Here is a 27,307-nt window from a genome sequence, read left to right as displayed (position 1 = left end):
TCCTTATATTTCATTACTTTTGGACTCCACAGCATGGGTATTTGTTCCCAGGAGTAATGGATTGTGGACTCTCTCCACCTGGATGAAAGAAAACATAATTTATGCTCACCTGATACATTAATTTCTTTAATAGTGGTGATTTTTGGTGTTGGTTTATTTTTTGTTTGCACATCTTTTTTTCCCTGTTCCTATCATTTTTGCTCTTATTACTTTTTCCTATCATTTTTGCTTGGCTATACGTTAAACTGAGGTGCCAGTGAGGTGGGAAGGAGTTTAATAGAGCTCTTCGGGTTTAGGAATCTTTTTTCCTCCTCCTAGTGACAGGAAAGACTAATTCGCAGGAGTAATGGATCATGGACTTTCACCACCATGAAATAAATAAATTTATCAGGTAAGCATAAATTAGGTTTTTTACTTTCAACTAATACCAGCGCAAACATGAGATCACTATTGATTTGCCTTATTGTAATCTAGCCTAGGCCTTTGTTAGGTACATATTTTAAGTGCAGCTGACCTTAGAATCGTATAATTTCAATAAAGAGTTTTCCCTGTTTAGGAATAAAAATAACCTTTTTTAATTTTATTTTGCAGGCTAAAAGACAATATCAACAACCTACAGAAAAAGTAAGGACGAAGATCGTACTTAAACTTATAAAAACAAAACAGTTCTGAAAGTAAAAACCATTACATTTACATTTGTAATCACTTTCTTTCATAGAGGCAGCACTCCCCTTTACTTCTTCTTTCTTTTTTTTAAATAAAGCAAGGTAAAAAATAGAATATTAAAGGGATATGAAACCCAAATATTTTCTTCTTTCTTTTTCTTCATTCTCTAGGTATCTTTATTTGAAAAAGAAAGAATGTCAGCATAGAAAACGGCCCATTTTTGGTTCAGCACCTGGGTAGCCCTTGCTGATTGGTGTCTAAATGTAGTCACCAATCAGCAAGCACCACCCAGGTTCTGAACCAAAAAAGGGCCAGCTTACATTCTTGCTTTTTCAAATAAAGATACCAATAGAACTAAAAAAAAATTATAATAGGAGTAAATTAGAAAGTTGCTTAAGATTGCATGCGCTATCTGAATCATGAAAGTTTAATTTTGACTTTAGTGTCCCTTTTTAACTATGGACTTCACAGTATCACTATAAGGTTTTTATATGAATTTTATTAAGGACCAATATACTTTTTAAATGTATTAAAACAATTGCCTTGTTTTCAAATCCTACACAAACAATACTGTTTGTTATTTTGTCCCAGTGACACATTACACCATGAAAACCTTACCATAACAATCATGTAAAGTTCTTTTTGCTCATTGGATAGGAGACCTGTCTCCCTTTTGTCAGTATTACCGTTCAAGTACTGAAGACCTTTAAAAAAATTTTTATTTTTTTTAAATAATCATCAAGTTCATATTAAAGATTTTCTAAACCTTCTAAAACACACATAGTTCATGTAGCACAAGAGACTTTTGTTTGTAAGGTTCTCGGTTCAAGTTCAACTTGCCTACTTTTTATTTATCAAGTTCATTATAAATGATTTCAGAAACATGTACATATATAATGCATGTATAATGGTAAAAATGTGCTTAAATGAACAGTCGTGACTCAGATAGGGCATGCAATTATAAACAACTTTCCAATTTACTTTTGTCATCAAATTTGCTTTGTTCTCTTGGTATACATTTTTTAAAAAGCTAAACCTAGGTAGGCTCAAACTGATTTCTAACCCGTTGAAAACCGCCTCTTATCTCAGTGCTAGTTCACGTGTGTCATATAGATAACATTGTGCTCACTCCTGTGGAGTTATTTGTGAGTCACCACTGATTGGCTAAAATGCATGTCTGTCAAAATCACTGAGGTAAGGGGGCAGTCTGCAGAAGCTTAGATACAAGGTAATCACAGAGGTAATAAGTGTATTAATATCACAATGTTGGTTATGGAAAACTGGGAAATGGGTAACAAAGAGATTATTTATGTTTTTAAACAATAATAATTTTTAAATAGACTGTCCCTTTAACCCATTCATGCCAGGTTTAATTTGTCAACATCGGAACAATGTTCGGTAATTGGAAGATTTCAATGATGGGATTGGGTCAGGGGGACGAGCCTACTACAATGCTTGGCACACCCACCATGACCCAATCCCATTCAGGAAGCGCTGTTGGCTTCAGTACAGCCAAGCGGCTAGGACGTTACATGCTAAAGGCCAACGCAGTTAGGATGGCATGGAACATCCTAACTTCAGGAAAAGGTTAAACTCAACATTTAAGTAAGTTTCCAATCAAATAAAAGCCTATATATTTCTTGGCTTAAAAATAAATTTTAAAAAACTCTGCTTCACCGTGAGAGTATGACAACAGTTATAGATGCAACAAGTTGAAAATTTAGATAGAAAAAAGATATGGGGTTGGGGAAGCAAACAGTTTACTTTTAAAACTTCTATTATATGTTTAATTGAATTCCAGTTTTATGTAATTTAGTTACATAGTACACTGACTGATCTGGAATCAATGTATTGTGTTTATAATATGTTTTTGCTTTATACCAAAAAACTGCACTCTGCTCTATGTGGTTTTAACACTGACTGTTGTCTCCTACCCCAAAGATTAGATGCTGATAACCCACAAAATGCAAGTCAGAGCACATTAGACAAGGTGGATAACATCACTCTGGATGAAAACCCTGTGCAGGACAGTAAGGGAAATGCAGGTGAGAAACAGCTCTGCACCATTCCTTATTTTTTTCTAGCAAGTAGTGCATTACAGGGAACTAAATGTAATGTGCACATTATTATGTACAGTAACTGGCCTATTGGAAACAAAGCATCTAAAAAGGGTCAATAGACTTTCCTCCAAGGGCTTTGTGATATATATATATTCTGATACAGCAATCACAAAGGATACCTGTTTTCAGACAAATCAATACGTTCCTCTAGGGTAGGGTTGGGCAATTATCGGCCCTCCAGATGTTATGGACTACATCTCCCATGATGCTTTGCCAGCATTGTGGCTAGTTCCCACGGGAATAGGGCCCTTAAGTTCTCCTGTATATGTTTGTAAAATTTTGTCTTGTCTCTTACAAGTTTTATATAATTGTTTTATTTAAATGAATTGTACCTATGGACAGCGCTGCGGAATATGTTGGCGCTTTATAAATAAAGTATAATAATAATAATAATAATAAAGAGCATTATGGAAAATGTAGTCCATAACAAATAACCTAACAATATATAGCAGTTTGTTTCACCAACCTTTCTGTTTAAAAGATATTGCAGATAAGTTTCCACTGCTCACTGCTGTTCTGCCCTCAGCAGGTTAAACAAAAATGTTTTCTGTTTAGGATATTCAAAACATTGACAGACCGACGAGAAATTGCCTGTTTGGGTTCGCCAGTAAATATATTCTAAAAAAGTGGGCTGGACCTCGTTGTGCTCTGCTCACGAGTGGCGAAGTGTCTCCCACTTGATATAATGGGGATCGTAACTTCAGCAAAAGTTCACTGACATTGCCACTGAGCTGCGAAGTAGGAGACGAGGGGGGGGGGCTGTCTTCAAAGTGTGTTTTTACAAAATAGACTGTGTGTTTGTGAAAATAAAAAGTTTTATGTGTAGTAACACTTCAAATTAAGCATATTTTAAATTCAGTTTCACTGTTCATTTACTAGATTAGTCACACTGGGAAATATCGCCACTGAAAAGCTGGCAAGACTAATATGGCTGAAAAGCTGCAGCTAAGATAGAGGACAGTGCTTTGAATATTAGAAACCCACGGCCACGTTTCACCATTAAAATACAGGTTACCCCATGGAACGCTTAGTAAACTCCCACAGAACGCTCAGTAAACTCTCACGGAACGGTTAGTAAACTCCCACAGAACGCTCAGTAAACTCCCACGGAACCAGGGCCATCTTTAACACAGGGCAAAAGGGGCATCTGCCCAGGGCCCAGTCTTTGTTAAGGGGCCCAAGAGTCCTCTGCAAACTGCCCCCTTATTTCAGTTCTTTTGACAGACATCCATTTTAGCCAATGAGTGCTAACTCGCCTGAACTACACGTGCATGAGCACAGTGTTATCTATATGACACACATGAACTAACACCCTCTAGTGGTGAAAAACTGTCAAAATGCCCTGAAAGAAGAGGCAGCCTTCAAGGGCTTAGAAATTAGCATATGAACCTCCTAGGTATAGCTTTCAATTAAGAATACAAAAAAAAACAAAACAAAAGTCGTGATAAAAGTAAATTTGAAAATTGTTTAAAATTACATTCTCTATCTGAATCATGAAAGTTTATTTTGGACTAGACTGTCCCTTTAATATTTACAGTTTACATAGATATTCTAACATTATACTATACAGTACATATACATTAAATAACGTATATACATATATCATATACCCACAATCCCCCAGCTCCTATAGGTGTATTATTGATAAGTTTACTTCACTATTGTATTGTAAGAACAGTGGTTGAGTTTCTGTTGATACATGTAAATTGTATTGTCATACAGCATTGTGTAAAGGGATCATTTACATTACACCTTTGATGCAGGTGGTGATGCTGCTTTGTATATATTGATGGTATCAGAGCAGTAGCTCCACCCACTGAAATGTATGTTAAGAAGCCTCTTGGCGATGCTGCCTTTAAAAAGTACTGTAGGCCCCTTTGAATATTTCGTCGGGTTTCTCGACAATGCGATGAACCTCGTTTGAATATCTTGCCACCTTGTGGCAGTTTCGATTATCAGGGCCTAGGAATGAGCAGGTTGTAGTACTTTATTTTAATATGTTTTACATGCGTTTTATTATAATTTTATTTCTAGTCCAAAAACTTTACTTCAGGTCTCAAGTCGAGCTAACTTTTTTAGCACTCGATCGCAATACATAACTCACAGCTTGTCATTTGAATTATGTTTATCATGGCCGCTCTATCCATTGAAAGTATGGTGCATGCTAAAGGGATGTCGGCTGCTCTAAACATTTTCTGGTCATTTTTTTTAAAAATGGACTTGAAATACCAGATTGCACGCTAATCTTATTGCGGTCTTGATAGCTCATTCTATGCTATCAATAACGCTCCACTTGTAACCTGGGCCTTTATGGAGAAATTGAATGTTAAGTTTAATGTCCCTTTAAGACCACCATGCTCGCTGACACACTCATGAAGTGAATTTCATGGTTTATTAAACAGAAATTTATATTAAATATAATTATATAGATGTTATCTATACAGATATTGGGCTAGATCCTCTGCAGGTCACTATAATGGATTTGCAGATTTTAAAATGATGCTCTATTTTAGGAACTGGATCACGCCCACACCATTAATATTAAATAACATCTTGCTATATGCGACTCACTATATACCTGTCACCTGCCTCTTAGAAGCCCAGTCACTATAACACTGATACCTATATTATTGCGCTAGCACAAAACCGTTTGCACCTCACTTGTAATCTAGCCCTGTGTAAGTAAGTGCAATCCTTACTGCGATCTAAGAGCTGTGGTAAGCTTTGTTCTGAAATGAACATCGCAAACACTATTTAAATATTATTAACCCCTAATCTGTCGTCCGCCCACATCACCCCCACTATACTAAAGTTATTAAGCTCTACACCGCCGGCACTATACTAAACCTATTAACCCCTAAACCGCAAGCCCCCCCACAACGAAATATACTAAATTAAACTATTAACCCCTAAACCGAAAGCCCCTCACATTGAAATAAACTAAATTAAACTATTTACCCCTAAACCTAACAACCCCCTAACTTTATATTAAAATTACAATTTCCCTATCTTAAATTAAATTCAAACTTACCTGTCAAATTAAAAAAACTAAGTTTAAACTAACAATTAAACTAATATAATAATTAAATTTAGTTTAATTAAATTAAACTAAACTACACATTAAAAAATCCTAACACTACTCTAAAAATTACAAAGTATCTAAATACAAAAACACATAAAAATACTAAGTTACAAAAAGTAACAAACACTAAATTGCGGAAAATAACAAACGAAATTATCCAAAATAAAAAATAATTACACCTAATCTAATAGCCCTATCAAAATAAAAAGCCCACCCAAAATAAAAATTAAAAACCCTAGCCTACAATAAACTATCAAAGGGCCTTTTGTGGGGCATTGCCCCAAAGATATCAGCTCTTTTACCTGTAAAAAACCCCACAAAGACCCCTCCAACAGTAAAACCCACCACCCAACCAACCCCCCAAAATTAAAAACCTAATTCTTAAAAAACCTAAGCTACCCATTGCCCTGAAACGGGCATTTGTATGGGCATTGGCCTTAAAAGGGCATTTAGCTCTTTTACTGCCCAGACCCTAAACTAAAAAAAACCCCCACCTAAAAAAACCCTTAAAAAAGCCTTACTCTAACCCCCTGATGATACACTTACAGTTTTTGAAGTCCCGCTTGAACGATCTTCATCCCGGAGTTGAAGTCCTGATCCAGGCGGCGAGAAGTCTTCATCCAAGTGGCCTCTTCAATCTTCATTCAGGCTGTGAAGTCCTGATCCAAGCGGCGAGAAGTCTTCATCTAGGTGGTCTCTTCAATCTTCATCCAGGCGGCATCTTCTATCTTGATCCCAGAGGCACGGAGCGGGTCCATCCTGAAGACATCCAGCGCGGAGCATCCTCTTCATACGGTCGCCGCCGTACACTGAATCTTCAATACAAGGGATGTGATTCAAGATGGCGTCCCTTCCATACCTATTGGCTGAAAAACTTGAATCAGCCAATAGGGATTAGGGCTGCTAAAATCCTATTGGCTAATCAAATCAGCCAATAGGATTTAAGCAGCTCTCATTCTTTAACAGTGATGTTGGGGAGCAGCGGAATAGGGGTTAATAACTTTAATTGTGGCGATGTTGGGAAGCGGCGGAATAGGGGTTAATCATTTTAATATAGTGGCGATATTGGGAGCGGCACATTAGCAGTGAATAATTTTATTTAGGTGGCGGCGATATCAGGAATGGCAGATTAGGGGTTAATAACTGTAGGCAGGCGTCGGCGATGTCGGGGGCAGCAGATTAGGATGTTTAGACGTGGGGTTTATGTTAGGGTGTTAGGTTTAAACTGTATTTTCTTTTTCCCCATAGACATCAATGGGGCTGCGTTACGGAGCTTTTGTTTCCGCGATCGCAGGTGTTAGACTTTTTTTTTGCCGGCTCTCCCCATTGATGTCTATGGGGAAAGCGTGCACGAGCACGTCAACACACCCCTTGTTTTTGGTGCGGTATGGAGCTCAATGCAGCCATATCGCCTGCACAAGCCGGGTTTTTTTAAACTTGTAATGGCAGCGCTATAGGGGGTTAAATAACGCAACTTTTTTTGCATTCTTTACTTTCCCTATAGCGCTCAAAACTCATAATCTAGGTGAAAATTATTAAATTTTTTTTATCCTATTCTAATACCCCTTAAAAAACACCCCAAAAAACACCACAAAGTAAAAAAAAACTATTCTAAAAATAAACTACCAATAGCCCCCAAAATAAAAAACCTAAACTTAAAAATCCTAAACTACCCATTGCCCCGAAAAGGCATTTGGATGGGCATTGCACTTAAAAGGGCATACAGCTCCTTTGCTGCCCAAAAAAAAACAAAACCCTAATCTAAAACCACCCCCCCCCCAAAAAAAAAACTAACTCTAACCCCAAAGTTGGTTCTCACCAATGATGATGGGCGGCATTCCATCTTCCTCCCGGCGAAGCTCCATCTTCATCCATCGCGGGTCCATCTTCTTCCATCTTCATCCTGGTGGTGGCGTCCATCTTCTATCTTCATCTTGGTGACAGTGGCGAGGTCAGCTGCGACGTCAGTGGTCCTTTTCTGATCTTCAACAGGGAGCTTCTCTTTATGCAGTCTCCAGCCATAAACTGAATAGTGAATGCAAGGTACCCCTTTTATATAGGGGTACCCTTGGATTCCTATTGGCTGATTTGAATCTTCAAATTCAAATCAGCCAATAGGATTAAAGGAAAAAGCTTTATTAAAGTATTAGTGTTTGCGATGTGGCGGGATGGCGGTTTAGGGGTTAATAGTTTTATTTCATTTTTGCGATGTGGGGAGATGGAGGTTTAGGGGTTAACAGTTTATTTAGGTACTTTGCGATGTGGGGGATGGCGGTTTAGGGGTTAACAGTTTATTTAGTTACTTTGCAATGTGAGTGGATGGCGTATTAGGGGTTATTAGTTTAGGGGCTTATGGTGGGGTTTTTTTTCTCCATTGACTTCTATAGGGAAGGCGAAAATGCGAGGTCGTTTTCGCGAGTAGAGTTATTTTTCAACTTTTTTTTCTCCATTGATTTCTATGGGGGAACACATGCACACGCACAAGAAAACCCGGCTAGCGATTTTTGCAAATTATTTCTTTTCAACTTGTAATACCAGTGGAACCCGAGAAGTGCAAAAACCCTAACGCTAGTGATGTTTTCCGTAGCAAAAAATATTGATATACCATGGCACTTGTAATCTAGCCCACATTGTTTACTGAGCCCTAACTACGGTATCACAATTCCCTCACAACTTTAACCCTATCTATGACCTCCCCTGCCATTATTATGTGGATCCAATCTGCAGAAGGCAATTTATCCCGAACTTCAAATTGCCCCACCTCAGTTACCTAATGACTAGCTCACAGAGACTGCCCTTACTAAAGTTATAAATGACTTGATCACTGCCAAAGCAAATAGACAGATCTAACTACTTCTATTCCTTGTTCTTTGATAGGTTGACAGCCTTATCCTATTGAACATTCTCCACTCTCTTGTCTTTTCATACTTTCATGGATCAAATCTTACCTGTCTATCCCCTTAACATCTTCTTCTCTGATACCTCCTCACCACACCTCCCAATATCAGTCTACCACAAGGCTTAGGTTTGGTCCCCTGCTCTTTTCAGTATATTTTATTGTACTCATCTTTGGATTCTGCTACCACCTCTATGCAGATTATCCAAATATAAATATTTTCCATACCTCTAAAAATAATTTGCCCACCTTATGCCCTTCCTTATAAATTTATGTGTCACTAGCATCTTTTCCTGTATGGCCTTCCATCACCTCAAAATCAATACATCCAAGACTGAATTTTTACTGAATCCCCCTTCTAGCAACACTCTGTTTCCAGAAAGCTCCACTGTTGACAGCTCCATTACTTGACCCTGCCCTCTCCATTACCCCTTGCACCTAATCTCTCACCAAATCCTGCTGCGTTCATCTGTGGAACAGAATTTCTGATTCACTCACTCATCTTATTGTGTCTTGACTACAGCAACACCCTTCTAATTGGTTTACTCTAACAGTCTTTATCCACTTAGATCTTTTCTAAACACTTTCTTTTTTTGCACCTTACCCATTCTTCCCCCTCTGCTGTTTTTCTCTGACTCTCACTGCACTAGCATCCAGTATTCTCCAGGAATAAATTAAAACTACTAAGGAAAAAAACCTCCATCTCACCCTACATGCTCACCTTTGCTTTGCTTTTAACCTTTGACTCTCAGACCCTCTCATTACTACCCACTCAACTTTTCTCAAGCTGCAAATATCCTATCAGAGTTCGGAGGTCAATTTGGGAAAGATATTGGTCTATGAGTTAAGTTTTTGAAGGGGGAGTATGTTTTTTTAAGTGGTATAAATTACTATAGTATGTTGCAAAGGAATTAGCTATATAAAAACAGCCAGCATATATATATATATTATTGTTGTTATCAATGATAGTTTAATGAAGGCTTTGTATTTCTTTCTTGTAAGTGTTCTTGCCATTAATTTCCCTGCTTTATTTTTTTCAACAAAGAATTTGGCATTAAGGGCTAGTGCTCAATGGTGTGCATTCGTAATAAGATATTGGTACAGATCTTCTCTTGCTTGTTGACGTTTTATTAGTGTGGGTTCCGATGTTGAGTTTAATTTGTGTGTCTTTTCCAATTCATTTTATGTTTGAAGCATGCTTTTATATTTTTCTTCTTGTTGTTTATGATATTGAGATGTTATTTTGATAATTTTGCCTCTGACATAACATTTATTTGCTTCCCAATTAGTTGTTTCAGAAGTGTCTTTAGGTTAATGAAAAATTATTTTATTTAAAACTAGGCGATAAGCCTGCCCAGATGGCAGTCTATTAAAAAAAAAACTACAACCCCCAAAGCTAAAATTACAAAAAATAAAAAAATGTAAAATTACAAAAAAAAATAAACAAAGTTATCCAAAATAAAAAAAATAAGCATAAACTAATACCCCTATAAAAATAAAACACCCCTAATCTAATACTAAACTACCAATAGCGCTTAAAAGGGCTTTTGTAGGGCATTGCCCTAAGTTAAACAGCTCTTTTACCTAAACAAATTACGAATTACCCCCACCCACCAATCCCCCCAAAATAAAAAAACTAACACTAAAAAACCTAAACTACCCTTTGCCCCTAAAGGGGCATTTGTATGGGCATTGCCCTTAAAAGGGCATTCAGCTCTTTTACTGCCCTTAAAAGAGCAATCATCTCTTTTCCAGCCCAATAAATCCCTAATTTTAAAAATAAAAAAACCCACAAAAATTAAAAAAAAACTAACACTAAGCCACAAATAGGTACTCACTGTTCCTGAAGTCCAGCAGAGAAGGTCTTCTTCCATGGAGCTCCATTATCTTCTATCTTCATCCGGAGTGAAGGCGGTGCGGAGCGAAGGTGCGGAACTGTGGATCCTCAGCGGTGGTCCTCACCGGCGGCGCGGAGCTGTCTTCGCCGACGCGTGGATCCTCTTCAGCGGTCCTCAACAGCGGAGGTGGTCCTTGGCGGCATGGAGGCTCCTCTTCATCCGATGTCCGTTGTACACTAAAGATTGAATGCAAGGTACCGAAATCAATTAGGGGTACCTTGCATTCCTATTTGCTGAAATTTTGAAATCGGTTCAAATTATCCAATAAGATTTTAGTAGCTCTCATCCTATTGGCTGATTTCAAAATTTCACCCAATAGGAATGCAAGGTACCCTAATAAATATGGGGTACCTTACATTCAATCTTCAGTGTGCGATGGACGATCGCATGAGGAGGAGCCTCCACGCCGATGAGGACCGCCGCCGTTGAGGACTGTCGCTGAGGATCCAGGCATCAGGAAGACAGCTCCCCACCTCCGCTGCATGCCGTCTTCCCTCTGGATGAAGATAGAAGATGATGGAGCCGCCTGGAAGAAGACCTTCTCCGCCAGACTTCAGGAACAGTGAGTAACTATTTGGGGCTTAGGTTTAGGCTTTTTTATTTTAACTTTTTGCGTGTTTTTTTTTTTTTAGATTAGGTTTTTTTGGGTTTGAAAAAGAGCTGAATGTCCTTTTAAGGGCAATGCCCATACAAATGCCCATTTAGGGGCAATCGATAGTTTAGTTTTTTAGTGTTATTTTTTGGGGGGGGTTTGGGGGTTTGGTGGGTGGGGGGGTTTACTGTTAGGGGAGACTTAGTATTTTTTAGAGGTAAAAGAGCTGTTTAACTTAGGGCAATGTGGGTGGTTGACGGTTAAGGGGTTAATATTTTAATTATGTTATATGCGGATTAGGAGTTAATTACTTTATTGTTTTGTGGGGGTTGACGGCTTAGGTGTTTGTTAATACTTCGTGCTGGAGTTGTTTTTTTTTATACTTCGTGCGGGCAGTTACGTGTTTTTATTTTTATTTTTTTGTGGGTGGTTAAGTGTTTTTTAGTTATTTTGTGCGGGTAGTTGCGTGTTTTTTTTTTTTAAGGCTTGGGTTTGCCTATGCTGCATCCAGGTGGATTCATGCAGATTTGCTGCATCCAGGTGGATTCTTTTGGCTGCATGCACAGCCAACATTCTTTTGGCTGCCTCGCGCAGCCAACATTCCTTTGAGGATGCGTGCGCAACTGGCGACACCAATGGACGCGTTACAAACGCGATTATTGTATAGATAACATTAAAAGATTAAAACACAATGCGTTTCACAATCTCACAGCGCGTGTAATCTCAAACAGTATACGACTACCATGAGGATTTGAGGAGCAGCCTTCAAAGATAGCTTGTATATCTGTTTGAGACACTGGGGCCTATCTATCAAGCTCCAAAAGGAGCTTGACGGCCCGTGTTTCTGGCGAGTCTTCAGACTCGCCAGAAACAGCAGTTATGAAGCAGCGGGCACAAAGACCGCTGCTCCATAACCCTGTCCGCCTCCTCTGAGCAGGCGGACAGGAATCGCAACAATTCAACCCGATCAAGTATGATCGGGTTGATTGACAGCTCCCAGCTGGCGGCCCATTGGCCGCGAGTCTGCAGGGGGCAGCGTTGCACCATCAGCTCTTGTGAGCTGCTGTTGCAATGTTAAATGCGGAGAGCGTATTGCTCTCCGCATTCAGCGATGTCTTGCGGATCCACACTGTCGGATCAGGTCCGCAAGATATTTCTTAAATATGCCTCACTGAATCTACAAAGGGACTTTCAATTTCTTCTAGGAAACTTTTTAGGACTATCTGGTCTCTGACATTTTGGACTAGCGCTTTCTCCCAGGATTTGGGTGTGACCTTTTTTTTCTCATTTTTGTTTACAATATTTCTATGAAAAGAATCTGCAAACTGTGCAATAATGTATATATACAAGAGCACCACATAGAATGTATGGTATAATCCTCTTCATGTTCTGCAGGTCTACCGTTACAGGTGCACAATATAATCAATGGACCATATCTTACAAAATAAAGTTATAAATGATAAATAGAACAGCTCATAAAAACACGTTTTAAAACTTCTCAATAGAGTAATAGAGCACTGTTTTCTTCCCAGACACAAAAACGAATCAGTGGATTCTGGTGATTGAGAAGATTACGTCCTTGTTTCTGGCGTTGTTGGAATTTATCCATGGCACCCAGGTTCTAATATGGAGACTGCTTGAACTGCACATCATTAAGATCGTGTCCACTATCATTATCTGGATTACAGTTCAGGAGGTAAATGTAAAACAATTTTACACACATTGTCAATGTACTCTACCTAATTTAAATAACATATGTATGAAGAATAAGACAATTGAAAGTAAGATAAAACACCTTTACATAATATATTATTTTTAAAAATATTAATTGCATTAACACTTTGCTGACATTGTTTCTGAAGTGGACAGGTCTAGCCATGGTAATTGTGTTAGCAAACCTAACTTTGATTAAATTTGCTGAGGTCAAATGGAGACATACTGTATATTTGGCAGTACCAAGCTTGTAAAAAAACACCTTTATTTTCACAGAACATTACAGCTGAATAAATGAAAGTATAATGCAAAGTTGATTTACTATACATAATTAAATATTATATGTTAGAATATCAAAGTAAATAAGAAAATATTTAAATTGAATTTGTACAAAACATTTATTTTAATGGGAAATAGACCAACTGAAATTAATTATGTTTCTTAAGAGGCAAATGGCACCAAGCAATGCTGGTATTTATTGCATGGGGTTCGAAGAAAATTTTCTGAGAGTGGGCAAAAAATGAAATAGCCTAACCATAATAGTAGTGTAACCTATAATTTAAGAATGTTATAGTAATAAGACTATCCAGATCATTAATTGTGCACTATACACTGGTTAATAGATTAGGCAGGTCTTTTGTTTTATGTTTACTGTTTACTGTTGTATTTCGTCTTTCACATACTCCCCTGTACTCCCTTGGGAGTAGTGTATATCAAAGGGGTCATTGGGGCTCAACGTGTATCTATATACAGTACCATTAACATATTTTGCCCTAGGCAAACTAGACATGTATATAGAGCAGCAGACTTATTGACTAATTTATAAATAATGTGGTCCCTTTAAATTTTATTAACACAAAAATCTGCTCATTAAAAAAAAAGGTGGGAAATAACAAAACAGCTTAACTTGGAGTTATTTTTTAAAATTATTTTAAGAACTTCCAACCCTGTGAAGCTATTGGGAGCAAAATAATTTGGCACCATTTGTAGGAGGTACATAGCAGCATCTGAAGCTTCTTATGATGCTGGACTGGCAATCAGTTCAGCAGGAGAGAGCTGCTTGTTGCTAGTTCTACAAATCTTTTTAAAGATGGTGGCTCATTGGCATCAAAACAATAACTTATGTTTGGATACAGAGTGATATTCTGGGGAGGTATTTATTCATTATTGTACCCCTGGATGTCCATGTGGTATAGACTACCACCTTTAGCAGATGCCCATATGGTATAGACTTCAGCAAACACCTTGATATAAAACTTAATATTAAAGAGGGTTTGAGGGGTTCAATCAGGAAAACTAAAGAGAAAGAGATTTAAAGAGATAGTTCTTAATCTACTTTTAATGCTATTGTTCATCCAAAGGTTTCACTGATGAACTGCCTATTTTACATGCCGTGGGTGTTTGCTTTGCCATACTCGCACCTGCGCCCCTATGCCTCCAGCATCTCCACTGTCTGGTCCTGTTTCATGGTCATCTGTAAAATGTTGTATCAGCTAAAGTTTATCAAGCCGCTGGAATATTCCTCCAACTGCACAGAGGTAAGATCAGTGGTGAGAAACAAAAATAAAATTGAAAGGTAATGACCATATACCCTTCTAATGTTGTTATTTATTAACTATTCTAAAGTCACAATTTATTTGTTGTTAGTTTTTATGTTTTTATTTTATTTAGCAATCTCTTATTTCTCAAATGTTAAATCATCTGCTATTTATTTTCCTGAGAATGGAATTTAAAATGGGGACACATTTATACTGTGTCTCACCTAAACCACCTAAAAATCTATTATTTTATATTAAAACTTGTACAGAAAAACTTTATCGCCTTAATTCATATTACCTGGAGGAGAGATAATTTGTTAGGAGCTTTTAAACATACTACAGGATTACATATGTTCAGGAGGAAACCATTTTTGTCGTAGAAAAAGCCAGAAAAATGCAAAAAAAAAACACACACATGTGAAACTACATCAGCTTTTAAATATGCAATAATAACTACCTTACATGGAAATTGCATTCTAGGCCTGATATGATTCGTTATATGTTTTATACCTTGCTGCTTTTTCTTTCTAGGGCCTGTATCGCAATGGAAGCCTCTACAGTCCCGTCTCAGAAGAGCTGCTGCAGAAATCTATTTTATATGTGTCCCCAGTAGACCCTGCCTTATGGTGTGGTGCCCTTCGTAAGTGCGAGGATAGTGTTTTACCCTGCCTCAAGGTAAGAGGAATATAAGGAAGAAATCCAATTTACTATAAGCACATTTCACTGTTAAATAATTGAAAGGACCATTAAACGCAGTAGAATTGTATAACCACTAAATGCATGATAAAAGCACAATACCGTCGCACTTACTCTGAATTTCAAATGAAAAGTAGATATTTTTCTGATTTTTTCCAAATTTCCTTCAATTACAACTAGGGTTGCCAGGTGCTCAGTATTCAACAAGACAGCCAGTATTAAAGCAGGCTGTTTAGTAAAATCTTCACAAAAATACTGGACACTTAAAAGTTCATTTAAAAAAAAAAAAAAAAGTCCCTGAGTGTTAAATGTAAGAGCCCTGCTATTCCTCAATGCATTTCAAATAGCAGAAAGAAGTTAGAGACAGTCAATGGGGGGGTAAAATCTCCACTGTTTATATGTGTTACTGACAACCAAAGACGTACAATTGTTGATGTGTTTGTTACTGTCAGCCAAGGGTTAAAATGACTGCTTAGTTGTGAATATATACATAGTAGGCTCAAAAGTAGGCTCTAAGGTAGAGCTTTAGGGTAAGGGGGCTTGTGTAACCCCACAGACCATTAAGCCCTGTCACCTACAGATTGTACAATATTTTTATGAATGACAGCTGACAACCTTAATTACACTTATTTATAAGTGTAGGTGTGATTGTTATATTAAGAGCAGGATAAAGTCATTTGACTGCGTTGGAAGATATAGGTTGAAAGCACATGAGTTTGTTGGAAGATGTGATTGGCATGTTGAGATGATGGATGTGTGTAGAACCTTACGGCTAGATTTAGAGTTCGGCGGTAGCCGTGAAAACCAGCGTTAGAGGCTCCTAACGCTGGTTTTAGGCTACCGCCGGTATTTGGAGTCAGTGATTAAAGGGTCTAACGCCCTCGACTTTTCCATACCGCAGATCCCCTTACGTCAATTGCGTATCCTATCTTTTCAATGGGATCTTTCTAACGCTGGTATTTAGAGTCGTTTCTGAAGTGAGCGTTAGAGCTCTAACGACAAAACTCCAGCCGCCGGAAAATAGCAGGAGTTAAGAGCTTTCTGGGCTAACGCCGGTTCATAAAGCTCTTAAAGGGCCATAATACCCAAATGTTTAAACACTTGAAAGTGATGCAGCATAGCTGTAAAAAGCTGACTAGAAAATATCTCCTGAACATCTCTATGTAAAAAAGAAAGATATTTTACCCCAAAAAATCCTCAGTAGTCTCCTCCCATTGTAAAGGATTTCTAAGGAGCATATTAGTGTGTTTGTCCTGGGACATCTGAAGGGACTAGCATTGTGCACTCTCATATTATTTCACCAATCAGGTAAAGGAAGCTTACTATGAAATCTCATGAGAGTTAAGTCAAATCTCATGAGATCACAGTAAGAGTTCATGACCTCAGCACTGCTGATGCTGATTGGCTGCTGTTCATTTCTTCATTTTTTAATTTTTTTTACCTGCAGCTGGGAGCAGCTGAGTATAACTTTTTACACAGAACTAACTCTACTGAGCTGAGGAGATTGTGAGGTAAAATATCTTCCTTTTTTACATAGAGATGCTCAGGTGATATTTTCCTGTCAGCTTTTTACAGTTATTCTGCATCAGTTTCAAGTGATTTAGCATATGAGTATTATGTCCCTTTAACTACTGTACCCTAAAGTACACTAACACCCATAAACTACCTATGTACCCCTAAACCGAGGTCCCCCCACATTGCCGCCACTCGATTAAATTTTTTTAACCCCTAATCTGCCGACCGCCACCTACGTTATACTTATGTACCCCTAATCTGCTGCCCCTAACACCGCCGACCCCTGTATTACATTTATTAACCCCTAACCTGCCCCCCACAACGTCGCCGCCAGCTACTTACAATAATTAACCCCTAATCTGCCGACCGCAAAGCGCCGCCACCTACGTTATCCTTATGTACCCTAATCTGCTGCCCCTAACACCGCCGACCCCTATATTATATTTATTAACCCCTAATCTGCCCCCCTCAACGTCGCCGACACCTGCCTACACTTATTAACCCCTAATCTGCCGAGCGGACCTGAGCGCTACTATAATAAAGTAATTAACCCCTAATCCGCCTCACTAACCCTATCATAAATAGTATTAACCCCTAATCTGCCCTCCCTAACTTTGCTGACACCTAACTTCAATTATTAACCCATAATCTGCCGACCGGAGCTCACCGCTATTCTAATAAATGTATTAACCCCTAAAGCTAAGTCTAACCCTAACACTAACACCCCCCTAACTTAAATATAATTTAAATCTAACGAAATAAATTAACTCTTATTAAATAAATTATTCCTATTTAAAGCTAAATACTTACCTGTAAAATAAATCCTAATATAGCTACAATATAAATTATAATTATATTATAGCTATTTTAGGATTAATATTTATTTTACAGGCAACTTTGTAATTATTTTAACCAGGTACAATAGCTATTAAATAGTTAAGAACTATTTAATAGTTACCTAGTTAAAATAATAACAAATTTACCTGTAAAATAAATCCTAACCTAAGTTATAATTAAACCTAACACTACCCTATCAATAAATTAATTAAATAAACTACCTACAATTACCTACAATTAACCTAACACTACACTATCAATAAATAAATTAAATACAAATGCTACAAATAACTACAATTACATAAACTAACTAAAGTACAAAAAATAAAAAAGAACTAAGTTACAAAAAATAAAAAAATATTTACAAACATAAGAAAAATATTACAACAATTTTAAACTAATTAAACCTACTCTAAGCCCCCTAATAAAATAACAAAGACCCCCAAAATAAAAAAATGCCCTACCCTATTCTAAATTAATACATTTAAAAGCTCTTTTACCTTACCAGCCCTGAACAGGGCCCTTTGCGGGGCATGCCCCAAGAAAATCAGCTCTTTTGCCTGTAAAAAAAAACATACAATACCCCCCCCCCCCAACATTACAACCCACCACCCACATACCCCTAATCTAACCCAAACCCCCCTTAAATAAACCTAACACTAAGCCCCTGAAGATCTTCCTACCTTGTCTTCACCATCCAGGTATCACCGATCCGTCCTGGCATCCGGTGCTGAAGAGGTCCAGAAGAGGCTCCAAAGTCTTCCTCCTATCCGGCAAGAAGAGGACATCCGGACCGGCAAACATCTTCTCCAAGCGGCATCTTCGATCTTCTTCCATCCGGTGCGGAGCGGGTCCATCTTGAAGCAGCCGACGCGGATCCATCCTCTTCTTCCGGCGTCTCCCGACGAATGACGGTTCCTTTAAGGGACGTCATCCAAGATGGCGTCCCTCGAATTCCGATTTGCTGATAGGATTCTATCAGCCAATCGGAATTAAGGTAGGAATATTCTGATTGGCTGATGGAATCAGCCAATCAGAATCAAGTTCAATCCTATTGGCTGATCCAATCAGCCAATCAGATTGAGCTCGCATTCTATTGGCTGTTCCGATCAGCCAATAGAATGCAAGCTCAATCTGATTGGCTGATTGGATCAGCCAATCGGATTGAACTTGATTCTGATTGGCTGATTCCATCAGCCAATCAGAATATTCCTACCTTAATTCCGATTGGCTGATAGAATCCTATCAGCCAATCGGAATTCGAGGGACGCCATCTTGGATGACGTCATTTAAAGGAACCGTCATTCGTCGTTCAGTCGTCGGCCAGGATGGATGTTCCGCGGTGGAGGTCTTCAGGATGCTGCCGCTTCGCTCCGGATGGATGCCGCTTGGATGAAGACTTCAATCGGATGGAAGAACTCTTCTGCCCCGCTTGGATGAAGACTTCAGCTGGATCATGGACCTCTTCAGCCCCCCGCTTGGGCTTGGATCAGGACATCGGAGGAGCTCTTCTGGACCGATCGGTGAACCTGGTATGGTGAAGACAAGGTAGGAAGATCTTCAGAGGCTTAGTGTTAGGTTTATTTAAGGGGGGTTTGGGTTAGATTAGGGGTATGTGGGTGGTGGGTTGTAATGTTGGGGGGGGGTATTGTATGTTTTTTTTTACAGGCAAAAGAGCTGAATTTCTTGGGGCATGCCCCGCAAAGGGCCCTGTTCAGGGCTGGTAAGGTAAAAGAGCTTTTAAATGTATTAATTTAGAATAGGGTAGGGCATTTTTTTATTTTGGGGGTCTTTGTTATTTTATTAGGGGGCTTAGAGTAGGTGTAATTAGTTTAAAATTGTTGTAATATTTTTCTTATGTTTGTAAATATTTTTTTATTTTTTGTAACTTAGTTCTTTTTTATTTTTTGTACTTTAGTTAGTTTATGTAATTGTAGTTATTTGTAGGAATTGTATTTAATTTATTTATTGATAGTGTAGTGTTAGGTTTTATTGTAGGTAATTGTAGGTATTTTATTTAATTAATTTATTGATAGGGTAGTGTTAGGTTTAATTATAACTTAGGTTAGGATTTATTTTACAGGTAATTTTGTTATTATTTTAACTATTTTAGCTATTAAATAGTTCTTAACTATTTAATAGCTATTGTACCTGGCTAAAATAAATACAAAGTTACCTGTAAAATAAATATTAATCCTAAAATAGCTACAATATAATTATAATTTATATTGTAGTTATATTAGGATTTTTTTTTACAGGTAAGTATTTAGCTTTAAATAGGAATAAGTTATTTAATAAGAGTTAATTAATTTTGTTAGATTAAAATTATATTTAATTTAGGGGGGTGTAAGTGTTAGGGTTAGACTTAGCTTTAGGGGTTAATACATTTATTAGAATAGCGGTGAGCTCCGGTCGTCAGATTAGGGGTTAATAATTGAAGTTAGGTGTCGGCGATGTTAGGGAGGGCAGATTAGGGGTTAATACTATTTATGATAGGGTTAGTGAGGCGGATTAGGGGTTAATAACTTTATTATAGTAGCGCTCAGGTCCGCTCGGCAGATTAGAGGTTAATAAGTGTAGGCAGGTGTCGGCGACGTTGTGGGGGGCAGGTTAGGGGTTAATAAATATAATATAGGGGTCGGCGGTGTTAGGGGCAGCAGATTAGGGGTACATAAGGATAACGTAGGTGGCGGCGCTTTGCGGTCGGAAGATTAGGGGTTAATTATTGTAGGTAGCTGGCGGCGACGTTGTGGGGGGCAGGTTAGGGGTTAATAAATATAATATAGGGGTCGGCGATGTTAGGGCAGCAGATTAGGGGTACATAGGGATAACGTAGGTAGCGGCGGTTTACGGAGCAGAAGATTAGGGGTTAATAATATAATGCAGGGGTCAGCGATAGCGGGGGCGGCAGATTAGGGGTTAATAAGTGTAAGGTTAGGGGTGTTTAGACTCGGGGTACATGTTAGAGTGTTAGGTGCAGACGTAGGAAGTGTTTCCCCGTAGGAAACAATGGGGCTGCGTTAGGAGCTGAACGCGGCTTTTTTGCAGGTGTTAGGTTTTTTTTCAGCTCAAACAACCCCATTGTTTCCTATGGGAGAATCGTGCACGAGCACGTTTTTGAGGCTGGCCGCGTCCGTAAGCAACTCTGGTATCGAGAGTTGCATTTGCGGTAAAAATGCTCTACGCTCCTTTTTTGGAGCCTATCGCAGCATTTTTTTGAACTCTCGATACCAGAGTTAATTTTATGGTGCGGCCAGAAAAAAGCCTGCGGAGCGTTAACAGCCCTTCTACCGCCAAACTCCAAATCTAGGCCTTAAGATTTAAAGGGACAACTTCTGGGACAAAGTCTGTATAATACAGACTTTCACACTGTACTTTTTGTTTAATTGTCTATATAACCCATACATGTTTAAAAATCATATGACAGCTATTAACTCAGTATTTGTAATTGAATCACAAATGAGCTGTAAATTGAAAGCAAAATTTAAAACGGAACATAAAACCCAAACATTTTATTTCATGATCCAGACAGAACATACCATTTTAAACAACTTTCCAATTTACTTCTATTATTAAATAGAAATTATTTTCTTTGTTTTTTTTTTTTGCTACCTTTTGTAGAAAAGCAGGTAGGTAAGATCAGGAGTGTGCACGTGTCTCCAGCACAATATGGCAGCAGTTTTGCAACAATTGTATATATTAGCTAGAGCACTAGATAGCAGCACTATTTCCGGACATGTAGAGCTCCAGAAAAGTACATGCTACCTATCCAGATATCTCTTCAACAAAAAAATAACATGATAACAAATTTGATACTAGAAGTAAATAGGACACTTTTTATAATTGTATTCTTTATCTGAAAACTTAAAGAACAAATATGGGTTTCATGACCCTTTCATTCAAAATAATGTAACTAGTAATAATAGGTTCCTCTGAAATCACACATAAAGAAGTCAGACAGACTCATTATTATAAACAGTAGTTATTCAGGGGTGATCAACTTTGGACCTCCAGAGGTTTTGGAACTACATTTCCCATTATGCTCAGCCAGCTTAAAATGACTGAGCATTGTGGGAAATGTAGTTCCAAAATCTTTGGAGGGCCAAGGTTGATCACCTTTGCAAAGGATAATAGGTCCTGTTTAAATGGATTGGAAAATATTTAAAAGATAAAATAGTGATCATTTTTTAAATAATTAAAGGGATTGTAAACACCAGAATTTTTGTTGTTTAAAAAGGTAGATAATCCCTTTATTATTCATTCCCCAATTTTGCATAACCAACACAGTTATAATAATATACTTTTTACCTCTGTGACTACCTTGTATCTATGGCTCTGCAAACTGCCCTGTTATTTTAGTTCTTTTGACAGACTTGCATTTTTAGCCAATCAGTGCTTGCTCTTAGGAGCTTCACGTGCCTGAGCTCAAGTTTATCTATATGAAACACATGAACTAACGCCCCCTAGTGGTGAAACACTTTCAAAATGCTTTCAGATTAGAGGTGGCCTTCATGGCCTTGCATATATACCTCCTAGATTTAGCTTTCAACTTAGAATACCAAGAGAACAAAGCAAAATTGGTAATAAAAGTAAATTGGAAAGTTGTTTAAAATTACATGCCCTATTTAAATCATGAAAGTTTTTTTTTTACTTGACTGTCCCTTTAAGTAACCTATTCTGCCTAAGTGTAACGTGATGCTTACTGTCCAGAACTGCCAATATGGCCTTAAAAATGTAAAGAAAAATCAAGGAAATATAAAAAATATTTATAATGAATATAAAAAATAATATGTCATTTTCATTTTTTTCTAACCATTATTGTTTTGCATACAGGGTATAGAAAAAATGTTTTTCTTATCATCCACATGATATTACTCCATTAACTAGTCAATTTCAAAATACCTATAATTACCTAAAAATCATCTTCTGCAGTCCATAAATATGACAAAGAATAATAAATTGATCGCCTTTCAAAATAATCTATAATGTGAGATACATGTAAACATCAATGCCTATTAGTGGACTTGTTAAATAATGGGTTTTAAATTTATAGAACAAGTTTAAAGTTATCTATGGTTGTGTTTTGTCTCCCTTAAGAATCATCCGTTTAAAGTTATCTATGGTTGTGTTTTGTCTCCCTTAAGAATCATCTTACCATCCTGGCAATAATGGCTATTGAGTCCACTGTGTATCGGCACCAACTCTACTACCGAGTTCACAACCAACTCACTACGCCTATCACTGGGACCATTTTTGATGGCATCACCCGGAACCACCTTGATGATGGGCTTCTTCCATGCATTAAATACTTTGTAAATTATTTCTTTTACAAGTTTGGTCTAGAGGTGAGTTTTGAATTATAGGTTCAGAATAGACTTTGGAGTAAATACCTCTTGAAATTGTTCTTCATAAAAATATTTAACTACAGTATAGATATCACACTGGGAAAACAGCAATGTGCTATAATGGGACATATGAGAACCATACAAATACCTATTGTTAAAGTGACATTGTACTCAACAATTTCTATTATAGGTATGAAAAAGCAGCATTTACAAATGTTGCATGAAAATCTCTTTTTTGTTTTGCCTGAAAAAATTTTAAGTAAAAAATATTTAAATATAAACTAAAACTAATACTGCGGTATTGGATTTTTAATTCCTATTAATCCTTACTGACTGATTAAGAAAACTGCCTCTGCTTTACTGGTGGACAGAAACAAACATAGAAACATAGATATTGACGACAGATAAAAGCCATAGGCCCAGCAAGTCTGCCCGATATTACCTAACAGTATAAACTTATCTAGTTTGTAGGATAGCCTTATGCTTGTCCCATGCATTTTTAAAGTCCCCCACAGTGTTTGTCGCTACTACCTCTTGAGGAAGTTTATTCCATAAATCAATCACTCTTTCTGTAAAGTAGTGCTTCCTCAAATTACTCCTGAATCTACTACACTTTAGCTTGACCTCATGACCCCCTGTTCTTGATTTTTCCATTTTATGTAAAATACCCACAGCCTTAGTTTTACTAATCCCTTTAACGTACTTGAAAGTTGCTATCATATCACCTCTTTCCCTTCTCTCCTCTAAGCTATACATATTTAGGTCATTGAGCCTATCCTTGTAAGTTTTATTTTTTAGACCATGTACCATTTTGGTAGCCCTCCTTTCCACAGATTCAAGTTTGTTAATATCCTTCTGAAGATATGGCCTCCAGAACTGCACACAATACTCAAGATGAGGCCTAACTAATGATCTATAAAGTGGCATAAGAACCTTACTATTTCTGCTGCAAATACCTCTACCAATACATCCAAGCATTCTGCTAGCCTTACTCGCTGCATTACTACATTGTTTACTAAGTTTTAAATCATCTGAAATAATAATTCCCAAGTCCTGTTCCTCATCTGTAACAGTCAGTAAAGTGTAATTGAGTCTGTAATTAACATTTGTATTTTTCTTCCCTAGATGCATTATTTTACACTTTGCTGTGTTAAACTTTAGATCCCAGTCATTTGTCCAATCCTCTGCAAGTGTAACAATAAAACATTAATTTATCCAGGAGAGGTTTTATAGACCAACATATTCACTTTGATCATCATATATCACAGACATCTAGCTGGTGCAAAGTTAAAACATTTTGTTACCTCTGCAGTCCCAAGTTGTCTGCATTAACCCCTTAGAAGCTAGTAGAATACAATCATGTATTTGCATGACACTCCATTTGTCTTTTTTTTATTTTGTTTTCCTTTACTTATCCATATACCATGTTCTTGTAGGTTTTAGATACATAGCATTCAATACTATTGTTAATAATCAGATAATATATTGTGAGATCTGTTAAAATAAGGTCATTTTAATATTCTAAGACTGTACTATGAACTATATAAAATGCTTCCAACAGGTTTATAAATATAATATGATTTAATTATATTAATAATAATAAAACTTGTTTTAAAACTTCCACTGTCTACTTTTAGATTTCTACAAATCATTGCCATTTTATATCCCTACTTATGTACCCAGATCTACAGAATTTGGTGACACTATTCAAATAAACAATATTTATACTAACAAACTTATATGTAAAGTATCAAGCTTAAAAAGTTGTCAGTCTTGAATATTTAAAATTGTAGGTTGGAAGACATGTTAAGAAGAGTTCCTCCTTTGTCTCTTTCAGGTATGTTTTGTCATCTCAGTGAATGTCATTGGACAAAGAATGGATTTTTATGCAGCATTTCAAGCTTGTTGGCTTATGTATTTACTGTACTTACGTCGAAGAAAGACTATTGCAGAAGCCTGGCCAAGATTTTGCTGTTTCTTGGCCTGTATGATGACTTTCCAGTACCTATTGTGCATCGGCATTCCCCCAGCTTTCTGCATAGGTGAAGTATTGCATATTCCATGTCCATTAAAAAGCTCTATTCAAACATGTTTTTAAATGGAAGTAAACCTCCCTTCATCTCTACCTGTGACCTTAATATTCTATTTGTTAGAATTAACTACTTTGCCCAAATTTTGCCATTTACTTCTTGAACAACACAGACAATGCAATATTTGGCTTACTTCTTAGATTAGGATGCTTACAAGCAACTCTGTCTCAGCTACATTCAGAAAAAAAACTGTTTTCCATTGCTACAGAGTTGTTGTTTACTGGTAACAGTTAAACAGATTACCTATATAAATCACAGAAATCTTACCCATATCGTCATGCAGAGGGATGTAATCATATTAGATTAAAGCATTCATAGATTCTGATAAGGGAGGGCTATCATAGTTCAAGACAAGGAACAGTATATAACAGAGGCCTATAGACAACTTAATAATCAAGATACATATATCAGGCTAACTTTTAACCCTACAAAAAATTTTTAGAGCTGAATAGCAATCTGTTTTACACTGGGCAGTAGGGCAGTATACAAGGGCAGCATCAGCCAAGCAACAGCAGAGTTATTAATGGTTAACAATCCTAAAGTATCTGTGTTTAAACATCTACCAACGATCCACAAAAATAATGTTACTCCACCTGGGAGACCAATGATTTCTGGCATTGGTACTTTTGGCAAGAGACTAGGTCCTTACATAGATACTTTCATGCAACCTATAGTAAAACAAAATGCCCTGGACATGTCAGGGACACCAAACATCTATTAAGAATGTTGAAAGAGGTAGAAGTAGATGATAACTGTAAACTTTTAACAATTGATGTTACCTCATTATATTCTAGCATCCCACATCAACAAGGTCTAAATTAATTATATCAAATTCTGAAAACAATCACAAAATATGATGATATTTTTATTGAATTTATTTGCAAAGCGGTTGAATTTCTCTTATACCATAACTATTTTCTTTTTCAAGGTCAATATTTTTTGCAAAAATGTGGTACACACAAATTAACCCCTTTAAGAAATATGTCAAGACATATTTCAGATTTATTTATGATTTGTCTAGAACAATTTATGAATTACATTAACAACAACACTGATAACTTTATTTTCACAAGTAGGTCATCTACAGCAGAGATACCATATCTAGATGTAAACTTACTGATTAATCATAACAAAAAAATGTATTAACTCTTAAACATTTACGGCTAGATTTGGAGTTCGGCGGTAGATGGGTTGCTAACGCCACGCGTGTTTTATGTCTAACGCACGGCATTGTTTGACTCCGGTATTTAGAGTTCAAAACAGACCATCTAACGATGCTCCTAACGCGTGTATGTCACACGCGTAATACTGCCCGCGTAAGACAGTCTCCCATAGAGATCAATGGGAAAGGAAAAAAATAGCTTTTTTCAACTAACACTCGATCTCGCGAGAATACGCACAGCTCGGTCATATGACGCATACCACATCATGCACAACAATAACACGCCGCAAATGTCACAACAACAATCAATCAACAAAGCACACAAGCATTACACATTCACAAACGGGGGGATTTGAAATAAAATTTAATACGGGGAATACGCATATACTTTAAGATGCGGAAAATCGCAAAATAACAACAAGGAATAAAAAATATATACATACACTAGAAAAATAATCGCATTCAATATCACTATATATTAGGACAAACATACATATACAACACTTCACTAATAACACACCATCGCAAATTCACATTTAAAAAGAATACTATTGGACAATGTTAGAGAAAACGACCACTATGACATCATCGCATTCTACACATTCCACAAATACTAACTCCAAATGAGCATGCGCAAATTCACACAACTAATACACATTGCACTAATATTAATTGCTAATAAAGCACACCTGAACACAATTTACAACGGAAATTGGTACATCATTAAACATTTACACAGGGTATATAAGCATCACACAAGCAGGGCTTCTTTGACTGTGTTGCTGGTGGGTCTTTGGAGATTGGAGGTTTAAGATTAGAGAGTTGGTGCATTATTGTGAGTGAGTTAGTGTTAGCGTGAGAGAGTCAGTTGTTAGTGTTATCGTGAGTGAGTTAGTGGGAGTTAGTAGGAGTGGGAGTTGTTAGTGAGAGTTGTTAGTGGGAGCGTAAGTTACTGGTAGTTAGTGAGAGTTAGTGGGAGTGTTTGTTAGTGAGAATTAGTAGTAGTGTGTTAGTGAGAATTAGTAGTAGTGTGAGTTAGCGAGCGACTGATTTTTCTGTACACGTAACACATTTGCACGCAAACACATTCAATACATACATACACTTATCAATAACACTACATACACTCCATACCCCCTACCCCCTCATACTACACT

The 27,307-nt window shown here is 37.3% G+C and overlaps 1 protein-coding gene across 1 annotated transcript in view; it reads left to right on the top strand.

The window, feature by feature from the left end:
* LOC128661976 (piezo-type mechanosensitive ion channel component 2-like) overlaps nucleotides 1–27,307 on the top strand; it is a 407,133-nt gene that overhangs the window by 136,397 nt on the left and 243,429 nt on the right. Inside the window, exons 17-23 of the mRNA XM_053716001.1 lie at nucleotides 592–624; nucleotides 2,608–2,711; nucleotides 12,787–12,950; nucleotides 14,329–14,505; nucleotides 15,037–15,180; nucleotides 22,698–22,898; nucleotides 24,736–24,940. Of these exons, the coding sequence (XP_053571976.1) occupies nucleotides 592–624; nucleotides 2,608–2,711; nucleotides 12,787–12,950; nucleotides 14,329–14,505; nucleotides 15,037–15,180; nucleotides 22,698–22,898; nucleotides 24,736–24,940 (1,028 nt within the window). The remainder of the gene's footprint in view (nucleotides 1–591; nucleotides 625–2,607; nucleotides 2,712–12,786; nucleotides 12,951–14,328; nucleotides 14,506–15,036; nucleotides 15,181–22,697; nucleotides 22,899–24,735; nucleotides 24,941–27,307) is intronic.

This window comes from Bombina bombina, chromosome 1 (genome assembly GCF_027579735.1).
Source record: "Bombina bombina isolate aBomBom1 chromosome 1, aBomBom1.pri, whole genome shotgun sequence".
NCBI classification, from domain to species: domain Eukaryota; kingdom Metazoa; phylum Chordata; class Amphibia; order Anura; family Bombinatoridae; genus Bombina; species Bombina bombina.
The sequence above is the reverse complement of the archived record's forward strand: the minus strand, read 5'-3'. Positions and strand labels throughout refer to the sequence as shown.